The sequence below is a fragment of the Polyodon spathula genome, chromosome 39 (assembly GCF_017654505.1).
Source record: "Polyodon spathula isolate WHYD16114869_AA chromosome 39, ASM1765450v1, whole genome shotgun sequence".
NCBI classification, from domain to species: domain Eukaryota; kingdom Metazoa; phylum Chordata; class Actinopteri; order Acipenseriformes; family Polyodontidae; genus Polyodon; species Polyodon spathula.
Window position 1 is genome coordinate 631979 of NC_054572.1, and position 22097 is coordinate 654075.

Below are 22097 nucleotides of genomic sequence, written 5' to 3' on the forward strand. Positions count from 1 at the left end.
AGTGTGGTTAGACGAGATAGAGTACCTTACATGCATTCAAGTATAAAGCATGGCAAACTGCAAAACTGCCATGCAAAGCAAGGGTGTAGAGGATGTGACATGTACTATATGAGTTGTCTCGCCTTTAATTAAATGACTATGGTGTGTTTTTACAGACATGAACTTGTCTATTGCCACATTTTATGAATTCATTGTATTGAATCCAATGCAGCCCACTTGTGCAATGTTACTCATTTAAAGGGCATTTTTCTTACTGATACCAAAAGCACCAGTGTGCTGGGATATGTTAGTGAAATAAAGAAACGCTAGAAACAGCAGGTAATCCAACCCAAGGTTACCCCAATGGCTTTATTATATATATATATATATATATATATATATATATATATATATATATATATATATATATATATGCTTGTGGTTTATAATTTTTTCCTTCTTTTTATTTGAAAACGACAGGACAAAGAGAACAATGCATTCCACACCGCTATATATTACCAAACAAGAGCGAAAAAGAAGACCACTTTTATTTATTTATTTGAAGTGGAAAGAAAGTTAAAAAAAAAAAAAAAAAACACACAACAGGTACAAGCACATTCCACCGAGAGACAAACGCACAAACAGAGATCAGAGAGAGAGAGCAGCGGAAAGAACAACTCCTGCAGATCCTTGCATAGTTCAAAGCAAACAGGAGTGCCCTTTTGTCTGCGCTGTGGTTCGTATTTACAAAAGGACACGGAGAGAGGAGGAGGAGGGGGAGTCATTCACACACGCCCCAGTGACACACACACCGAATCAGGATGCTGTTGCACAACGAGGACCCTCCAATGACTTTTTCGGTTGATGCTGTAGAAGAATAAGTTTTCCAACCTCCTCTAATCCAGACACTGCCTGCAAGTTTATCTTCCCCGGATTTAAAAGGATTACTGGCAATTCATTTTAAGTACAATCGCAGAACTTTATTTTAAAGTTTCTGAATACAATCACATCTTCTTGAAGTCTGTGTGGCCTGAACCATAGTTATCTGATGGACTGATGATGGTACTAAAGGTTAAATTGAAACTGAGCAAAACTTACAGACTGCCCTTTGCTTAAATGTTTGCCACATGTTGGACAGGATGAGAACGTGCAATCCTGAAACATGCATTCCACAGCTGGCTCTGTCCTTATGTATACAGAACGTTAATGAATGCTTTTTGTTTTTCTGTGTTTGACTCCCGAATGCTTCCGACTGCCTCGAATGTTATTTTCATTAACTTATACCTCCCCCTTCAGGGCACACATTTTTTTTTAATTTTTAGAAATTTTAAAAAGAGTTTGTGTGAACTCTACGGAGTTCCAGAAGTTGCCTTGCCATAACTTTGAGGGGAAAAAAAAGAACACACATGCATTACAATATAGATTCAACTGCGATGGTACAACTGCGTACACAGTGACTGAAGAGGATATCACATTAGCAGTAATGTTTTAATGTTATACAAACATTGTAATTAGTATGCAGTTTAACATTTTTTTATTTTATTATATGCAAATTTTTGGAATAACAGTAACCTAACAGTTTTTGCTTCCAAGCAAAAGCCTTGTTTGTGAGCCTCTAAGAGTTAAATTACATTTCCTTACAGGAAACCCCGCGGGTGAGAAATCTACTAATCTTGTCTGTCATCTTTGAGAATGTTTTAACCAACGTTAAGTGACCCGGATCAAGCTATTTAAAAAGGAGTGACTTTCCAGTCAATAGGACCACAATAAAGAATCTGTTAAAAAGATCCAAGCAAGCCTTCCTGCATAAACATCAGCAACTGGAATGTAATACGGTAAACGTATGAGAACTTCAACAAAAGCTAGCACCTGCCCATGACCCATTCCACACTTCGTTCATATAAAATTACAGCGAGTATGTGGCAGTTTCCAAGCGTTTCAATAAGGCTGTGTGGAACTTATCTTGAATAAATGGCGACTTCACTGGAATTCAATAACACTTAATACATTACAATAGCACTTATTTCAAACGTAACCCAGTCTTTATGTTGTAAAAAAAGCAGATTTCCTGCATCCATTTCTTTCTCAAAACGAGCAAGCTTAATAATATGGCTCTACCCCAGGGATAAGGACACTCACAGATCCCTACACTGGAATTAAGTCTGCCTGTCAGCGCTGCATCTTATAAACAAGTCTCACTGCATAGGAGCAGTGAACTAGCCATTGAGAAACTGAACAGATTTGTTAACATGTTGTTATAAGCTGGATATTAACAGTTAATACAAAGCTAAATAAATAAATAAAGACCAAGTAACCATGGAGCTTAAAAGACGAACATTGTTGTGCTCAGTCATTCGGCAAGGCGCTCTTCCTTAGAGCTCCTGCAGCGCACCAATCTTGGTATGGTGCGTGCCGATATGAAACGCAATGTTAATGCATTTCGTTATCTCTCACTAGCGCTATGTCTTTGAATGCATTAGATATCAGAGTCGCCCAATGCTCTTTCAGTTAACCCCTTGGAATATTTGATGTTTGCGTTCCTTCTTCAGAGCATAGTGGGATTATGATGCTGGCCGAGGACAAGAGAGAGAGGTGATGGTTCTGAATCTCACATGAGTTCGTTTACTTTCAAATCAGTAAAACAAATATTTTTATTTTATTTTTTTTTACAGCATTTTCAATATTTCTGCACACAGGAGTCGTTTTAACCCTCTTCTGAATGGAGAAATGCACCGAACTGAAGTCTGTAAACCAACGATAAATACTCAAGACATTTAATTTGAAATGCTAAAAGAAGCTTAATAAATTAAATGACAAACGTTTAGAAAGATATACCGAAGAAGGCGTTTAGTCGAAACCTCGTCATTGAATGTATTAACTTTTTTTTCGTATGGATAATGTTGATCGTGCAAACACTAAACAAATCTTGCCAGTGCTTTACAGATTCTCATTTTCGGATCATTCCAGAAGTTTAAGGGTCATCGGGCTTTCTGTGTTCTGCCAAGACTAGACTACAACAACTGCCAAAAACACATTCTAACCCCTACATACAGACTTCCTAATTTAGGTTTTTCTATTGACCGCAGTCTGTTAGTCTTTGAAGCATTAAGACAGTACAGTATTCTTATCCTGGCACTGCTCGCTTTCTCTAGCAATCGCCTTAGTTCTAATTAATTCTCCCAGCGCACAGAAGCATAAACCTGGATCAGATCTCTCCTCCCATGTGCGTTGCAGAATGAACGCTTGCCTTCCTCACGCATCCTACCGGCATGCTGTCAGCACACGCAGGTCGTGTCTAATCGTGCTTTTAGTGCTTAACCCACTGCTGCCGCTGCCAAGTTTCTAAGAAATTAAACTAAACATTAACCAAAGAGAGACTGAAAAACGATTGGAGAGGTTGCCCTGCCTGAGTAGAACCGCCCGTGATTTGACCGATACTTCACAGCTTCGAAGGGAGTGTATAGTGTAGTTTGTTTATATGAAAACCGCCTTCAGATTATTTCGGAGTCTTTAAATAAGGTTCCAGGAATCGCTATCAATTCAGATTTTTTTTTAAAGTCTAACTCTGTTCTAACCCTTTCAGTGAACACCAGCGATCATGGCCTCGGCTATGTTAATGACACTTCATTTGAACTTGTTTTTCAGGTAACACTGCAATAAAACTGATCGTGAAATACCAGAAAACATTCCGATTCCAGTATTACCTGAATGCATGGAGATATAGTATATATCTAACCAAACAAGAAAGACAAGAGGAAATGAAAGTGTACACGTTTCATAAAACAATGCACTTTAGCCTAGCGTCTGAACACCCCCTCATAGGAATCCGCATAGATCTGAAGTGTATAGGGCTTATACAGTATGCTCCCCTTCCGCAATACATCTGAGTGTTTCTCTCTGGCGACAATATGACTGAGGTGAGATAGTCAATCTATTCACAAAACATATATTGTATTTATAGACTTTTATAGACGAACAGGGTTGACTGTGACATACAGTAAATGTAACATTAAACTATATATATATATATAATATATATATATAATATATATATATATATATATATATATATATATTAAAGCACATTGGATTGTCGGAACATTGGAAAACTAAGTTTGAGGTTCTTACTGCGAAAATTAAACAGTTACTTGATTATATGATAGATTTTTATTTATTTATTTATTTTTACCCCCGTTTCCCCCAGAAACAGCTTCTGATCAGTGTGTGCGTGTAAGCCTATTGTTGCGTGCGCACGCACAAGCCTGTAAGTGTGTGCATGTCAGTGTCGGGAATCCTGGAAGCAAGTAAACATTGTGAATGATTCATTCCATAAACATGCAGAACACTAAAACACAGCTATTGAACAGTTTGAATTTCCAAATGAAGTCTCAAGGTACAGCATGGCTGACGTTACACAGGACGGTACGAATGGCACTCACACAGGAGGTACATATTGCTTTGAACCATCAAAATGTTTATAAGTCATGCATGCCACAAGTATAAGTCAATCATATTTTTTTATACAAAAATAATACCAGTGCTTATTATATTACATTAACTTCTGAACATCTCTGAATCTGTCTTGTTTTGCTTTTTAAGAACCAGTTTATTTTAATCAATCCAAAGGGCTACTAAATGTAACTTCATTATTATTAAATGTAACTTCTCTACACTGGAGTGGAACTGGCAGATTTCACCAGCTGCTACGCCAATCTAAATTCAGGCAGCTCTCAAGCAATATACTCCACGCAAACTCCCAAACTTTGGAAATAACAACCCTATTTTATGAAGTTATATTTAGTTCCCTTCTGTTGACAGTATTTATTAAAGTTACTGCACAACATTTATTTATTATTATATATATATATATTTTTTACAATGTACATATCAATATTTATTATGCCTGTGCAATAAAACTAAATCACATGTCAGTTACGTTGAAGATATGGCCTGGGCAGGCAGGAAGTGAGGCAATGGCTTTGGTTTCACCTTTGCAGACTGTTTTCTATACACTGCATACGATCGCTGACATTTTTCACTTGCAGTGCGGTCATAAACGACAAAACGCTTAGGCAAACACTTTAACGCTCACTAAGAGACATAGGTCAACGATAAAAACAAAAACAAAAACAAAAAAATCCAACCTCCTCCGAACACAGGTGGAGGTTCCAACGCTAAAGAAGCCAGCGCTTTCAGTGAACTATTTGAAAGAGTTCTGACCGCTTCAGAAATAGGGTCGCACACATTCTTGAATGCTCGCTTCATTGTGGATTTGTAAAGCCTCCTTAGAGTTTTGTCATCCAAGCAAAGGCATGTAGACGATGGAGCTACGACTCGTCCTCCCAGTCAGTGCTAACCGTTGACGGATTTGCAGAAGTGTTTCTGTAGTTTATAACGGTACAGCTGATAAGGGTTGTCTGGTTTTAGATCAAATGCTCCTTTTTCAACACTAGCTATTACCGGGTGTCTTTTAGCAGTAAACGCATCACTTCCTGTTTGCTCCAGGCAGTACCTCACGTGTTTAGATGGCCTTTATTGTATTTTTTCTTTTATATTACTTAAAAGCCATTTTATTAAAAGTAGATCTAAAGGCATATTCCTCTTCCGCACAATAAATTAAATATGCTGTTGTTGTCAACCAGTTTGAACGGAAACTATATAGAAAATATATATATATAGAAAAAAATATACTTCCGAAACATAAAATCATAAAACTCTTCTGATTTCCCCTCCTCTTGGGATGTAGGCGGCTGTCAGCCAACAGGGAGGTAGTGAATATGACTGCAGGCTGAGGAGAGGCTATGATTGGCTGAAGAGAATTCAGCTGCGAAGAATTCACCCAATCACATTGCTGACCTGTATCTTATTGTGAGAAACTTTTTATTTGTTTTAAAACAGATTTGAGAACTCAAATCTGTAAGTACTTGGGGACCCTGGTATCACAGAATGATACAGGTGGTGCAAAATCATAAAGGTTTGTGACTTTTAAATATTTGTAAGATGGTCAAGGGCTGGTCCATATGTAAAGGAGGGCAGTAAACTGGGGGCATGGCTCTTTCAAACTGAAATCAATTCTGAATTTGAGCAACCCCTAACTTCAAATCAGATTTCCGTTAACAGCTCTCTGTTGCATGCGTACTGCAGCTTGATTTGCCTTGCAACAGTAAAGTTTTTTTTTTTGCAAAGTAAATTAAACATCCCCCACCCCCCCCCCCCCCACACGTTAACTGTACAGCTTCTACACTTGACACAAGGGAAGTGTTTGAACAGTTACTGGACTTGTGTTTCGCATATATTGATACTCGTTTCATTTTGTATTTTATTTAATAAGTACTTCAACATACATGGTCTTTGTATTTCGCTAATCTAGCAGGAAAGAACCTTTGAACCCAAACTAATCCGCAGGCCAGTCTCAAGGAAGGATGGGATTGAACGGGTCTCGTGGTGTTGGCGCTGCGAAATTTCACAGCGGAAAAGAGACGAAAACAAAATGGAACTTCTGTCTTAAAAATTCCAGAAACGGCAATAAAACTACAGCTGACTTTATACAGACTTTTTTTTTTTTTTTTGTCTTTTCAAAAACAATTAAAAAGGATCTGGCGGTGTTGTGCGCTTAATTGCGACAGTTTCGGGTTATTCATCTCCCTCCCTCCCCCAAACGCACACACACACACACACATACACACACAGATAATTCAATTATAAAAACAACTACAACAATGCCCATCCCAGAAAAAAAAAGAAAAAAGACAACAGATTTTAAAGTATAATATAGATATATATATATCATATATATATATATATATATATATATATATATATATATATATATAATATTATATATAGATATGGTATATCCTCTAATTAGCAAAATATAATAACATTTCTCCTTAATGTTTTTGTTAAACTTTTTCTGTTAGCAAGTATAATACATTTCTCCTTAATGTTTTGTTAAACTTTTCTGATGGCACTGGAGGACAGACTACTAATCCGCAATTGGTCAGACTGCTGGGCAGTGACACCTAGCTGCAGACAGGAGGCACTCTGACTCCCTTCTGCATACAGTACTCTTACTGTGCCAGGACTGTGTGTACAGTTCATTCAATAAAGTGTCTGTAAATTATCTACCTATCTATACATGCACACACACAGAAAGAAAGAAAGCAAGCTCTTAGTTTTGGCAGTGTTGCAAAACGTAAAAGTAAGACCAGGGTGGATTTTACTTTGTACCATCTCACCGGAGACAGTTTAAAAGTGTCTAATCCATTCCTTAAACCACAGCTTGTATCTGGGAAACTGTATAATTCAGCAGGATCACCATAACGCGAGCTGGGAGACAAAACGGTGGGGCTAACTTGAATATTTGCAGATTTTTGTGGTTTCACTTGTTTGAATTTGAAGTTCACATACAATATAAAAAGTTTTTTTTTTTTTGATCACTGGATATAACTTTAAAACTAGAACCCACAGAGTACTGACAATTATAAACATGTAGAAAAACCAGAGAGAGAGAGAGAGATTAATGAGAGCGACACATAGTAACTGAAGAAGTCAGAGTAGACCTGAGCTCTCCTGCCCAACAGCTGATTTTGCATGACACAGGCAAGCATGCACATGGCAAAATCATGCACGCTGGAGTAGTGTGTTTGCACGGGAGATTTGAGGGTCAGAGTTCAAGGGTCATCAGATGGATGTCTCATGGCTGTGCAGGGGGCTCCCCGAGGATGTGTTGCCGTGGGAAGGGGCCGCGACGATGTCCAGCGCGTTATTGTTGCGATTGGGGGAGTGTGCCCTCAGACCCCCTTTTGATTTTGGAGACTCTGAGAGACCCTCAATCTCAATGCTGCTTTCCTGTATGGTGGGGATCCTAGGCTCGTCCTTTGCAGATGGACCAAATTCAGGATGGGACATGAAGTTATGGATGGAGTTCCTCGACTCTGGCTTCTCGTAAAGGGAGCTACGGAATGCATTCACCACTTTAATCTGCAGCAGAGGGAGAAGAGAATAGGACAGGAGGAGCAAATGAAAAGAAAAAAAAACAAAGTCAGTTAGGGGAACTGGTGAGTTCATTTCTTTATCTTTTGCTTTAGTGATGTTGGTTGGTGAAGTTACGGATTTATCTGCAAGAATAAAATATAAAAATGTAAAGCCAACTTTGCATAATAAGCTGTAATTCTATTGAGGGTTTATGGTTCCATAAATCACGAGATCGCTCTCGGGAAACCTGAGATAGAATTACAGCCTTATTATGCATAATAATAATAATAATAATAATAATAATAATAAGGCATTTTGGAGATGGAGTATGGGATTTTAAATCACTAGACCCACAAAAAAACACAAACACACTAGGAAATCCACTGTAACACAAGCTCATTGAGGTTTCCATACACAGCTCCACAGCACACAAATCACAACACACAATACATTCCAGGCAGGCATGCTTGTGATGCAGGTTCAGGTTTAAGGGCAACATCTCCTGGACCAGGGGGTTACTGCGACACACATGCACTGAGCCGGCGCAGATAGCGATGGCCTTTAAAACCCCTCCTGTCGTGCCTGATGTGCTGCAGCAGGGCTAAGGAAGTAAACAGGTTGTTGAGTCAAACTGAATAGAGCGCCACCTACTGGAAACAAGCAGTGATGCATCTCTCATGCAGAAGGGCTATGTGGGGTTGGAAGGGGGAGCACTGGGGGAGGGACCGAAATCTGATGAGCAATTAAAGGAACCTGAAAGACTTCGATTAGGACTAATACAGGAATTGGTGCAGGAAGGATTTCACATCCATGCACAAATGCATTATCATCACCGTCATCATCACGTTTCTCCACTACCTCTCCATGGCTTGCGGATAATTAGTTCTTATTACTGTTTTGAAGGCTTGACACATACGCTGCAGGTTGGAGTGGTCGAGGTGTCCGCTCCTTTAATCAAAGTAAAAGTGACCTGCCGCCACCTCTAATGCTGTACAGACCAGCAACACCACAGGCTGAGAAGGGTCTTATTTTGAAGAGACTGTTAAGGAGTCTGATAAATGCGTTCCCTGGGCAGTGTTTTAACTGCTTGTCAGTGGAGAGTTATGACAGCACAGACAATTCTACAGATTTCAATCCCCACCTCTGGCTTGATAGAGATGAAAGAACTTCACCCCAAATTCTACTCCACTGGAGGGGGGAAAGGAACCCCTCTTTATCTGACCCACTGGGGCTCTATAACTAGGGCACAAACAGGTTCCATTTTGAAACACCTCCCAAATTGAGGGGGGCGGAGTCAGAACAAAGGGTAACGTTCTCTAATTATACGGCCATGGCGTTGTGCCCCCTGCGCAAAGACAGACAGACAGATACACACAGACAGACAGAACCAGCTTTATCTTTACAGGAGCAGGGCCCCTCTCTGCGTGCTCTATGGCAGCAGCCTGGCAGTGTGCCACGGCCTCAAGCACTGGACACCCCAACACGAAGAACACTGAACTCTAGATAGTCAAATTACAGATGGGAAGAATTTCTCCACCCTAAACCTAGAACACAGTTCCTAATTTCAGTAGCAGCTAACAACTGGTTGACACAATGTCCTCTCAAAGATGAAGAAGCGAAAACAAGGCTTATGATGTTCACAGTGGGCGAAGAAGTTTTTTTTTTTTTTTTTTTAATGTCTTGCATTGTTTTCTATTACAGGCATTGTAATGTACCAGCCTGTGTGCCACTGAGAAAACAAATCACAATGTGAAGAACATAGCCCCCCAAACTCATGTTCACAGACTGTGGACATCAAGAAGAAGGGAGGCTGACAATGTACTGCTCCTGATCTCTGCTCTATCGTATTTGGGCACTGCCACTGTACCGACCAGCAATGCGACGGTGTGAAAAGAACACACACACAGTTGAGAAACTCAAGGAAAGCTTGATCCACAGTCTACCAGCCTAATCTGAGAGTGCCCCTGCCCCTGTTTGAGTTACCTGTGCAGAAGAACAGAAATAGATTTATAAACCCTGCGAGATATGGCGAGGGACAGATTGAGAGAGATAAGAGATTCAAGATGCAGGCAGTCTCAGTGATTAGAAGAGAGAAGCAAAAGACGGAAAAGACATCTGGTTAAGTGAATGGAATTAAAAACAGGCCAGCAGCAAAGTGAAAAGTAACAAGAGCAGAAGGTTGGTGCAGGCGGTTTGCCATTCTCATTATTGTCTCATGCAGTTCTCTTGCTAACAGGGCTGCCACCCTTGACGGTTCAAACCTGGAGACAGGGAGAGCTGAAGGTCCAAAGCCCATTTTAATGACTGCATAAGAATCAATGCCTTTAGCACAATGGGGCGCTTTTTAAAAAGTGTTTTCTACAGCCTGTAATTTAGTCTATAAACATTACACAACGACACAGCTTCAGAGTGACCTTCAGTTATCTGACAGAGTGGTTTACAGACATTATAACCATTCTGTCTGTCCAGATCCAGGACGGAGGGTCACTGAATCTTCCCCCAAAGTGGATTCTTTTGATGACTGGGGATGTCATTCCAATCCCCTGCAGAGATGTGGAAATGCATTATAGTACTTCATACATAAACCCCACTGGATCAGTAGTCTTGCCTTGTTCTCAAAAGCACACAGAAACACACTGTTTATTTGCAACATTACAAGGTAAGAATACTGCAACTTGTACACTGAGCACAGGGCTTTTCAGACCACTCTAGTTAAAACCTGCATAGGTGGCAACCCCTGTACTAGCCAGCAGAGAGAAGAAAGAGGCATGGAGCTAGACACATGGAGATTCAAGATGCAGGCAGCCTTGATGCATAAGAGAGAGAGAGAGAGAAGTGATGGTTATTGGCATTATTACTGGCATCACGTCATGCAGTTTTGTAAAGAAAGAAGGGTATGGAGGAGAGGGAGAGAGAGAGGAGAGGAGAGGAGAGAAAGGACACCCTCCGAGAGACGGTGGTTATTCTCATCATTGTGACAGTCATTATGGTTATTAGGTCATGCAGTTTGGTTGCTAGAGAGACTGCACACTCACTGCCTGCAGTAGAGGAGGAAGCGAAGGCGGCGACAGGAGGGCTAGCGCTAGCGGCTGCGGTGGCAGTAGGATTAGCGGACAAGGAGGAAGTGGAAATCACTACATGGGTGGGGCTAGAAACTGTTTTTGCGTCGTGGTTCTGGCTGACCACTGAGGGCTGCCGACGCAGAGCCCCCGGCACCGCCGTTGAGCCCGTCTGGAATGTAGAAACAACGTCCATCTGCAAAGAACCAGAACATAAGAGACAAAGCCGCAGAGAGAGAGAGAGAGAGAGAGAGAGAGAGAGAGAGAGAGAGAGAGAGAGAGAGAGAGAGAGAGAGAGAGAAACCACATTCATAGTCAGAGAATAAGAAAGCCTGCTGCTTTTATCTATCATCAAGGAGTCATAGGAAGTGAAATCATAAGACAGGAAGGGGAGGGTCTTAGACATGATGGTGGAAGTAGACAGGAAGTGGCTGAGTGCAGGAAAAGGGGCAAGGGTTCTATAAATGGTAGATAAGGGGAAAGGTTTGAAGGAGGAGGATAGACTAGCATTTGTATCTTTTTAGATGTCTATGTTTAAAAATATGGGCAGAAAATACCCAATATAGTAAATGCCCTGTACAGTATGGTCAATTTTCTTCTCTGGTGCAGGTTGATTCGGGGCTTGCCTGTGTGAAATATCTATTCAATCACTGACAGTACTGTAGCATTTCCTGCCCTGTGCACATTTGTGTGAAAATTACAGGAAAGGGAAGGTTTATGGGACAAAAACAAGGAGGAGCTTGGAAACAGAAAGGAAATGGATTCCTATAAATGGGAAATGGAGAAGGGAAGAGGAACACAGAAAACCCAGAACAAAGGGTCGGAACTGTCCAAGGCTGTAATCTGGAACGCTGGAACCCAAAGGATATCTGACCAGGAGTCAACCCCTACTGAAAACGAAGCAAAACGCCTCCAAACAAAACAAATACAAACCGAAAAACAAAAACAGCAAAACCCTTTAAAAACAAGAAGGCAACCAATAACAAAAGACCAACGCCTTGCAAAATAAGGGCATTAATATACATAAACTAATAAATGCAAGGATAGGAACTTCAAGAGAGTTGAAGAACAGAGACCCAATCAGGACAGCTCTCACAGAACGTTGTCTGTTTAGCTTGTCTGTCACCAGGCACGGTTACAGTATGGGTTGGAACTCCCCTCTACCAGGCTGCTCTCTGTGTGGGAATACAGAACTCAGCGAGCAACAGCAGGCGTGTGTTTAAGTGCTTTGCTTCTCTGTCACGTTTGAGCTGTTGGATTTTTTCTACTGCTAACTACAGCCGTCCAATAACAGCCTTGATTTAAGACGCTATGGCTTCAGAATAATAATGAGAGTGTGTGTACACTGTGGGAGAATATGCACATTCCATTAATCCAACGATGAATGAACCAGGAACTCAGTAGAGACATCCTTGCTTTTTATTCTGTGCGCAATAGCAATCAGCACTTTAAAAAGATGCTGGACTGTTACATTCATGACACAGCTGTGTGATGAACTGATGTACTCCTGGACTATCATGAACAAACAATGGGCTAGATTCACTAGGCATGAACTCCAGTGCTGCATTCGTAACAAAAAATTGCAATGCTTTAACTAGCTTCTATTGTGCTTAACGAGACTGTGCCGTCACAAAACGATCATTAGGATAATTCATTTTATTGTTTACCACTGAATGATTATTATTATTATTTTTTTTTTTATTTGCCGTCGCCAATTGTTTTACCCCGGTTTTTCTCCCCAATTTGGCATGCCCAATTATTATCTTGTATCCTTGGCTCACCGCTTGCAACCCCCCCACCCCCCCCGTCGACTCGGGGAACGGAGGCTAGAGCACTTGTCCTCCGAAGCACGCTCCTGCAAATCCGTCATTTTACACGCTGCGGATCCACAGCGAGGCCGCCAGACCTATAGTGCCGGAGGACAACACAGATCTGGCGGCTCCACTGCAGAACCACAGGCGCCCTATCAGCCACAGGGTTCGCTGAGGCTGCGCGGTGAGCTGTGGAATCCCCTGCCGACCTAAGCCCTCCCTACCCGGGCAGTGCTCGGCCAATTGCGCGCTGCCCCCTAGGAACTCCTGGTCACGGTCGGCTGTGACATAGCCTGGACTCGAACCTGCGATCCCCAGCGCCTTTGGAGCGCCTTTGCTGGATGCGCCACTCGGGAGCTGCCATCACTGAATGATTTTGATAATATATATATTTTTCTTTTTAGTAACAAAAACAATTGCTAATACTACAAATTAAGCAAAAGACATAGCCAAATTGTGCAAACTGGTGGGAAAACAAGTCAAATAATTCTGTTTTTTTCTTCTTTCAATTTCGGAATATTATGCAAATGCAGCACTGGAGTACCATACATTCATGTGAAATTGGTCCCCATGCAGGGTAATAATTGCAATGCATATCAAATGGTTTTCTGCACAACTGGGGAGCTTACATAATGGGCTTGTTTTTTTTTGCGTGTGGTTATGTGATTGAATGCTGTAGTCTAGAGAAATCTAGGTAATATGGGGAGGGTCTGTGCAGTTTGTGCACAGGGAAGTTTTTTTTTTTCTCATCCTCATGGTGTCGCTTTGGCACTGGATCTGAAGATGAAATCACTCAAAAACAAATCATGAGGAGAAAACAAAAGGCACTGTTTTGGTAAAACAGAAGAAAACAAAACAAAAAAAACTTTCAAAAACCAAGAAAGATAACAATGCTGAACTGAAGTAAAAAAAAAATGCATTCTGTATCATCTGTTCACTAGAAAATCAAACGTTAAACTTCCCTATGCCTGTATCATTTACACCTACAGATTATAAAACAGTAACACACATGTAAAAGTTCACCAACATGATGCCTTTTAAATTAAACCCGGGAAGAAAAAAACCTCTCTCCTGTGCTGGGAGGCAGGGTGGAATTAACAGTTATAATAGATCTCAAAGGAATATGTTCCTTGGCTGGGTGCATGTAATGATTTCAGGGACACCACCCATAAACAGACAGGTAGGCACCAAAAAACACCCCCCGTAACTTGAACCAGAAGCTGTACTGTCTTCAGGACTGCTCCACCCTGCTGGCAGACTGAATACAAGCTGGTCCCAGTCTCTCCAAGAAGGACAGGAGACACCTGGGTCTTTTTTAATGACCTAAAAATGGAGACGGTTCCAAATACTGCCACCATTTAAGTGAAAACCTTGCTGGCGTTGCCCAGTTTCCTGAGTGCACCATCAGAATGATTGTAATAGGTTCACGATGAAACAGTATCAAGGTCCGTGGCTATTTAGACCATTAAAAAAAGATACTGTCCTGGGAGGTGAGTGGGTATCATTTTACTTTCTGGTCTAAGCTGCAAATGAGAAGATATTATTTAACAGTAATAACTGAAATCAGAAACAAAACACCAATGAAAAAAAGCCCTTGCAAACAAAAAAAAAAAAAAAAAAAACAAACGAACAAAAAACACATAAAACATTTCCAAGCATCAGCAGACCCCATTTCAGATAAGGATAAAAGAAACACCACTAATTTTTTCTCTTGTACAGAAGTAAAACCTTATGCAGGACTATCCAGGAACGCTAACCAAAAAAGGAGAATTCTCACTTCTTCTATACATTATACAATGTCTATTGCAGCAGTTGTAGTCCGAAAGAAGACCACACTTGGTCATTCAGGTGGTGTTGACACCTTTGCATGCCAGGCTTTGCCTCTCATATGGTGGGACCAACACTACCTGCAGGGAGTGGGTTTTTATCCAGTACACTTCAGGGTACTACACTGGTGACCCAGGCTCTTCTACAAACTCTCACCTGGGCAGAAAAAAGAAAGAACTAGCCACTCAAGAGCCAGCTCTATCTCCTGCAGCAGATGAACCCATTGGCTTCAATCCTGTTCTACAAAACATTTAAGAAATTGATTGTGCCAATTATGCAAGAAAGACAAGCTAGGAAAGGGCAATGGGCGAGAAGGCTCCAGGCAGCGTTCTGGCTGAAACGGGAATCAGGCTGCAGTGCTAGCAGAGCGAGCCGCTGAAATTGCAGCATGCAGTGCAGCAGGACAGGCCTGTGTGTTCTCAGGATCCAGGGGGGGGGTGGTCGTACCTGCGTCTGAATGCGGTTCAGCCCCCGGAACCAAAGGATCTGCCCTCGACGCATCTCCATCTCTGCATGGTCAATCTCATCCGTTCCCTCTGTGTACTCCTCCTCGTGGATGTCCTCCTTCGTGGTCCCGTGGCCTGCCTCCTTCAGGAACGTCAGGCGGTTTGTCGGGATCGCGGAGATCAGCTGCGAACGACACGTGCCGTGTTAAAGCATTCACTGAAACCGTGATCGAGGGGGTTTACATTTCAGAATTAAAATGTCCCTCTCACCTGACCCCAGAGCAGCTCTCCCACCCCGATGAAGACACACCACAGCCACTGGTCAATGGTGAGGCCAGAGCAGGAGAAGGGCTTCCCTCCCAACTCCACAATGATGATCTGAGGAAGGGGAGAGGACAGACTGAGAAACATGCGGCTGTACCCAGTTACTCGGATTGTCCACTCTTAGTAGACCGACCGACTTTATTTCTGCAGTAGAACTGCTGTACTGAAAGGCTACACGTTAACACCACCTCTTTATTATACTGACGTGGTGTTATTGACAGGCACAGGACCTGTACTGATGAGGAGCTAGTGACAGTAATGTGGTGTTACTGATATTTAATCAATGAGGTGTTGTGAACAGTACCTGGCAGACAAAGGTGCCCAGCACCACTCCACAAAAGATGGGGTTCTTGTAGATGCCCTCAAAGACATTCCTCTCCCCGTGGATCTTGCGAGCATTGATCTCGTTGAAGAGCTGCATCATGACGAAGGTGTTAAAGACGATGGTGTAGTGTTCCGAGGGCGGGGAATGCAGGGGCGCATTCCGACCGCTGTCGATGTCAAAGAACTTCTCTCCTGGGAACGGGTCCAATTCATTTAAATTAGTCGATTGCATCCACACAGATGTGCAGGAAATGGGATAATTAATTTTACTATTTACCAGCGATTTATTTATTCATTTATTTTTATACATTGCATACCTCAGTGGATTTCAATATTGTCTGATTTTGTTTTACTGGGTCAAGTTTCGGTGTCTATGCAGTATTACACATTACACCCACCTGCAGGACAGCAAAAACATTACATAATGTTTACATTGCTATTACGATCAAGTCTGACACTGGGGGATTCGGACAATATCTAGGCCTTTTCACCAGTCCTGTGATGATTTCTGACTACAGAACCAGATTGCGGATTGTGATTGGTGGCTATACCAAGGTAGAGTATTTTGTGACGGATACATGCCTCAGAAAATGGAATCGCAGTTTGACCGGTCACTTAACACCCACATGAATGAACTCGATACCTGTGTTGTGGGGTGAATAGCACAGTGTTCAGCACAAGGGCATTTTCTCATTTTCTCTCTTTCTCTCTCTACCTGCGAACAGCAGTGTGAAGATGATGGTGAGCTGGTAGACCGCGTGGCCCAGGATGTTCTTCATCATGGTCCGGGAGATAAGTGGCTTGTTCCTCCCGTACGGTCTGCGCAGCAGCAGGGACTCGGTGGGGGGCTCTGTGGCCAGGGCCAAGGATGCCAAGGTGTCCATAATCAGATTGACCCACAGCATCTGGACAGCTTTGAGAGGAGAGTCCTGGGGGTGAGAGAAATAGTGCGATACAGTGAGAAGGAGAGGCAGAAGCCAGACCGAGAGGAATGTGAAGATCGTAAATCAGAGCATCAGAACATAGAGAGACAGAATCCAAAAGCTATTTACTCCATTAGCACACACTCTTAAAGGGACACATTAATAACCAGCTTCTGTTTTTATATATATATATATATATATATATATATATATATATATATAATAATAGTATATATATATATATATATATAATATATATATATATATATATATATATATATATATATATATAATATATATATATATATATATATATTTGTATTACATTTTTAAACATACATGTAACTCTATAATAGAAACTTATTCAAATATTTAACTTTTATACATGCATAGATCTAAATCCACATACCTTGAATGATAATTATTACACATTAGGAATTTTAGGAACAAATATTACATCATTTTTAAAAAGTCACTGTAGTAAGCCAACAGTAATATATAGCTCTCTCTCTCTCTCATATATTTCATTTGGAGTAAATGAAAGTCGAATGAATGTAATCTTCCAAACTCCACAGCATGGCTGTCCATAGCCATAAGTGGAGGTTGAACCACATACTGCGTCACTAAAATGTTACTCCCTCCTATTGAAACACAAGCTCCTCAAACACACAGCGGGTGTCCCTGTCCTACCTGTGTGATGCAGGCCCCGGTGAAAGCCACGATGACGGCCACCACATTGACGGTGAGCTGGAACTGCAGGAATTTGGAGATGCTGTCGTAGACGTTGCGGCCCCACATCACCGCCTTCACGATGCTGGTGAAGTTATCATCCGTCAGGATGATGTCAGAGGCTTCCTTTGCAACGTCCGTCCCTGCGATACCCTGGGAGGAGAGAGGAGAAGAGGACACCCATCAGAGAGAGGCCAACACACAGCCAGACACCGGCAGGGCGCACCTGAGCAGGGTTAGAGATACTGCAACATTTTTGCAAAGCAAAAAAAAAAAAAAAATGCATGCCACAATTATTACACGAGATTAGCTGTTATTTACTTCATGCTAACATTGGACTCGGCCCGCACCAAGATAAAATGAGCCAGCAGTGGTGGGGACCGCCCAAGACATAGCTTTGCTGTAATACATTAGCCTTCCGCGCTTCTCCGCCAGGTAACCAGGATTTCCTATTGGTCCGGTGTTGATGGCTTAAGCGTAGTGCTGGATGCAGGGATCAGCCTATTTGCAACCTCTCTGGTGCTTCAGCACACACAAGTTATGACAAGATGTGTTTGAGCCTGTGGTCTGCCCCCTTGCCTAATCAACAACATTAAAAATCATCCAATCCAAACAGCACATTTCCCAACATTCCATACAGTGCGTTCTGCAATGCGTTAGAGTGCACCTTGCTCTGACACAAGAGAACTATCAACTGTATTTCAGATGTCTGTATCGCATCCACCAGGGTCCACTACATCCTATATACGGTTACCATAGCAAAGCCGACGTCAGCCTTCTTGAGGGCGGGGCCATCGTTGGTGCCATCTCCCGTCACGGCCACCACCTGTCGCGTTTCTCCCACCGTGCTGTCGATGATTCCTGCAGGAATGACTTCAGTTACCCCCTGCTGTTGGAGTAACTTCATCTAACTGATGCATGTTATTAACAAAGACTCTCTCCCTGCAAAGATTTATCTTTGCTGTAAAACCCCCAAAAAAACATTGGGCACATTCCTATCAACGGCTCCAGTTTCTGATGCATTTCCTAGCCTCGGTATATCGTCTTTGAACCGCCCCCACTCCCCACCACACACGGACACATGAAAGGCACAACAGATAAAACATTTTCAGAGGAGACGAGAAATGATCTGAAGGCTCATGAAATAAATGCCAGTGGTCAGAGGTCAGATTACCTCTTGGTCCCTAATGTAATATGAACCAAAGGGAATTTCTGCTCATTCAGGCCGAACAGATGTTTGCTTTACCATATTTATTTACAAGAGGGTCTATTTAATTGATATATACAGCAGCTGAATAACATGATTAAAAAAGCCCCCCACCCACCCTTCCGTTTTACACTAATGAGATGTTGGTTTTCGGAACCTTGGCACACAAAAAAATGTTCTGCATGAAACATAAACCTGGACTGGTAGTGCCACTGTGTAGAAAATGCCCTCGAATTCTGTCCAGCGTCATACCTTTGACAAGGGTGTGCTTGTCCGTTGGAGATGAACGGGCCAGGACTCGCAGCTTAGGCCAGACTTTATCAAGGCGTTCTTGTTCAACCTGAAAACGGAGGAGGAAGAGTCAGGAGAGAGACAGAGGCAGGCAGTTCAGTGCTGTGTTAAGCACTACAGTGTGTGAGGCGTGGTTTTCACTGTGACCATCTATTCAGTGCAGAGCAGTGTCATGCATCCACTGCCAGACACTGAACCACCAAGCAATTGCTGCTGTGCCAAGAAGGTTGAGCATCTTGCGACACGTTCTTCAGAAAAAGAGTTTGACAGGTCGTTTAATGTGAATGACCTTGGTGGCTGTGCTGTGTGGTGCAGAGCAGTGTGTCCAGTACTCTCACCTCGCCCTTCTCATTGCGGATCAACGTGTTGAACTCTTTGCCCTCTAGGCACAGGAAGTCCTCTCCAGGCAGCAGGATGCCGCACTTGGTGGCGATGGCCCGTGCCGTGTTGATGTTGTCTCCCGTCACCATGCGCACTGTGATTCCAGCCCGCTTACGTGACCAACCCGTCGCCTGGTACCCTCGCTAGAGAGAGGAGAGAGAGAGAGAGAGAGAGAGAGAGAGAGAGAGAGAGAGAGAGAGAGAGATAACACTGAGCTACCTGTCGACATTGGACCTGGTTTTCTCGTGCCTTCCACCGACCCGATCTTTCTGAGGATGACTGTTGGATACAATCTAGTGATCTAAGAAACGGGACAGTCAGGTCTGAGGAGGGTAGTAGGCGTAATTCTATTCTAATACTGACTTGTTGACTGTCAAAGCTATAACAATGCGACTTGTTTGTGAGTGTAAACGAATGGTGAACGACAATCTGGGCACCGTTGGACGTGAGGAGACGCGAAGAGAGACGTCGCTACACAGGATCTATTAGATATAGAACGAATACGCCCACCCCACGTACAGCCACAGAACGGTCGGACGGAGATCATAATAGTTGGAGCCCTCCCCCCGAGTGTTGGCCGAGACGGATATGAGACATTAATAGGGCAGAGAGAGAGAGAGAGAGAGAGAGAGAGAGAGAGAGAGAGAGAGAGAGAGAGAGAGAGAGAGAGAGATACACTTGGTCACATGGATGTTGAATTTATAGAGGATGCCTGGCACCATACTGTCCCATCATCATTAAGATAAGATTATGACAATGACAGTTTATATTGTTAAGCTGAACAAACACTCTAAACTAACTTGCTGTTCCCGTGCAAACCTGCATGCTCTTCTGCAATGTTCCTATATTCTGAGCGGGCTGTGGTGTGGCAGCCTGAGCCAATGGGAGGGGGGCTCACAACTCAATCCTCTGTAATTATCCACACAGGGAGCTATGATGACTCACGCCACACCACTCATTAAACCCAAATCGGCCTGTTTATTTATAGAATTAGAAATCTCCGAATGCACAGCAGACACTGGGAGAACAGCACGCCACACAGCACGCTCTGCATCTCCATCACTTCAGAAACTGGTACACCAGGCTGGATTTTCTACAATAAAAGCAGGACTTCTAGCTTCGATTTCTTGCAATACATGACTGCGATCAGGTTGAAATTTTAATTCTATACAAGAACACTCCAGAATTTATTTGGTGTTTGCAGTCCGAACACTTGCTTATATAAAACAAATAATAAAAACCACAGGTCACTGCATCAATGGGATTATACATACAGCAATGTGGTTATACTGGGATACTTTATTGTCACAGCATTCTTTCTTTGCATGCCCCTAAAACACTACTGGTTACTGTGAACCTTCTAGCTTCTAGCTCCAGTCTAAGTTCAGAGTCTATGTGCTTTGTCCTGTTACCTCAAGCTGTCCAGACAACTGGATCCATTGATTACACAATAATCCATACAAAGCGAGTTACCTCTGGCCGGACGGGGTCCTCAATGCCCACCACAGCGATGCAGGTCAGGTTGGACAGGATTTCATTCTCGTTGTCCCAGTCGGGCTCCGTCTCGAAGTCCCGCATGGCCAGGCAGATGGTGCGCAGGCCATTGCAGGCCATGGGCTCGATAACCTTGCACACCATGTCATCCCGATCCTTCACCTTGAAGATCCGAGATTCACCAGCCCCATCCAGGATCCGAGTGCACCTGGCAAACACACACAGAGTGAGGGGGGGTTGAGCACCAACAAGAACCAGCAATGCTCAACTCTAACCAGCACAAAACTGGGACAGCCAAGCCTAGGTTTGCTGTATTTTAATTGCTTTAATTAATTAATTCTTTAATTTACCTTAGTAATTTTAAGACAGGCACACAGGGATTTTACAGCCATAGACATTCCTTCAGTACTAGAGAGCAGCTTAGTGAAATCTTAACTGTAGGAAAGCGGACAGGTCGAGGAAGGGAGAATGTGTGTGGAGCCGTGAACGTGTCCGTGTATACTAGAAGGTAGAGCTCTCACTTTCGCAGTATGATCTCAGAGGCTCCCTTGCTGTACATGCGGAAGCCTGTTCCCACGGGGTTCTTCAGCACTGTGCTCATGCTCTTGCGGGAAGAGTTAAAGGTGTAGACCTTGTGCAGCTTCTCCTCTGGAACCTCGTCTCTCACTGCCTGGTAATCCTTCTTCAGATCTAGGACCAGCCCCAGCAGAGAGCACTCTGTCTTGTTTCCGACTTGACGGGGCAAACCACCCTCCTTCTCAGGGGGCTAGGGAAGAAGAGAGAATAGACTAGTCAGAACTGTTCATCCAAGATCAAAGCATACAAACAGTACGGACTAACTCTTGAGTCTTGAGGAAAGACAAGGCTGGCATATGGGACAGTTTGGAAGTGTTGGTATTTAGAGTGAAGTTCTCTGTATATTGGAATCCAAACACTTGTAGGGGTTGGTATATAGAGCCGTACTCCGGCAAGTCATTTGAAAGTGTTGGCATACTGTGCATTTTGAAGGTGTTGGTATATGAGGGGGCGTGGGTGAAACCACACACACTCACCAGTATCTTTGTAGTGTAGGCGGAGTTGACGGCGATCCCATTTACCAAGAGCTCCAGCGTTTCGGGTTGCAGTGCTTCCGGGTCTGGCACCTGCGGGAAGTGGGTGTCCCCGATGTAGGCCTCCACCACCGTCATGCGGTTCATGGTCAGCGTGCCCGTCTTGTCGGAGCAGATTGCCGTGGCGTTGCCCATGGTCTCGCAAGCGTCCAGGTGACGCACCAGATTGTTGTCCTTCATCATTTTCTACAGCAGTGAACAGTAAGGTGGGAATAG

The 22097-nt window shown here is 42.9% G+C and overlaps 1 protein-coding gene across 1 annotated transcript in view; it reads right to left on the bottom strand.

Annotated features, from left to right (window-relative positions):
• Nucleotides 1-7329: 7329 nt before the first annotated feature.
• The window catches only part of LOC121304630 (plasma membrane calcium-transporting ATPase 1-like), a 46458-nt gene continuing 31690 nt past the window's right edge, over nt 7330-22097 (bottom strand). The window contains exons 11-23 of the mRNA XM_041235868.1: nt 21825-22067; nt 21294-21538; nt 20740-20980; nt 20390-20404; nt 19236-19388; nt 18859-18946; nt 18154-18260; nt 17361-17552; nt 16463-16676; nt 15728-15939; nt 15370-15477; nt 15101-15283; nt 7330-7962 (exon numbers count right to left, since the gene is read on the bottom strand). Coding sequence (XP_041091802.1) covers nt 7663-7962; nt 15101-15283; nt 15370-15477; nt 15728-15939; nt 16463-16676; nt 17361-17552; nt 18154-18260; nt 18859-18946; nt 19236-19388; nt 20390-20404; nt 20740-20980; nt 21294-21538; nt 21825-22067 — 2301 coding nt within the window. The 3' untranslated portion in view covers nt 7330-7662. The remainder of the gene's footprint in view (nt 7963-15100; nt 15284-15369; nt 15478-15727; nt 15940-16462; nt 16677-17360; nt 17553-18153; nt 18261-18858; nt 18947-19235; nt 19389-20389; nt 20405-20739; nt 20981-21293; nt 21539-21824; nt 22068-22097) is intronic.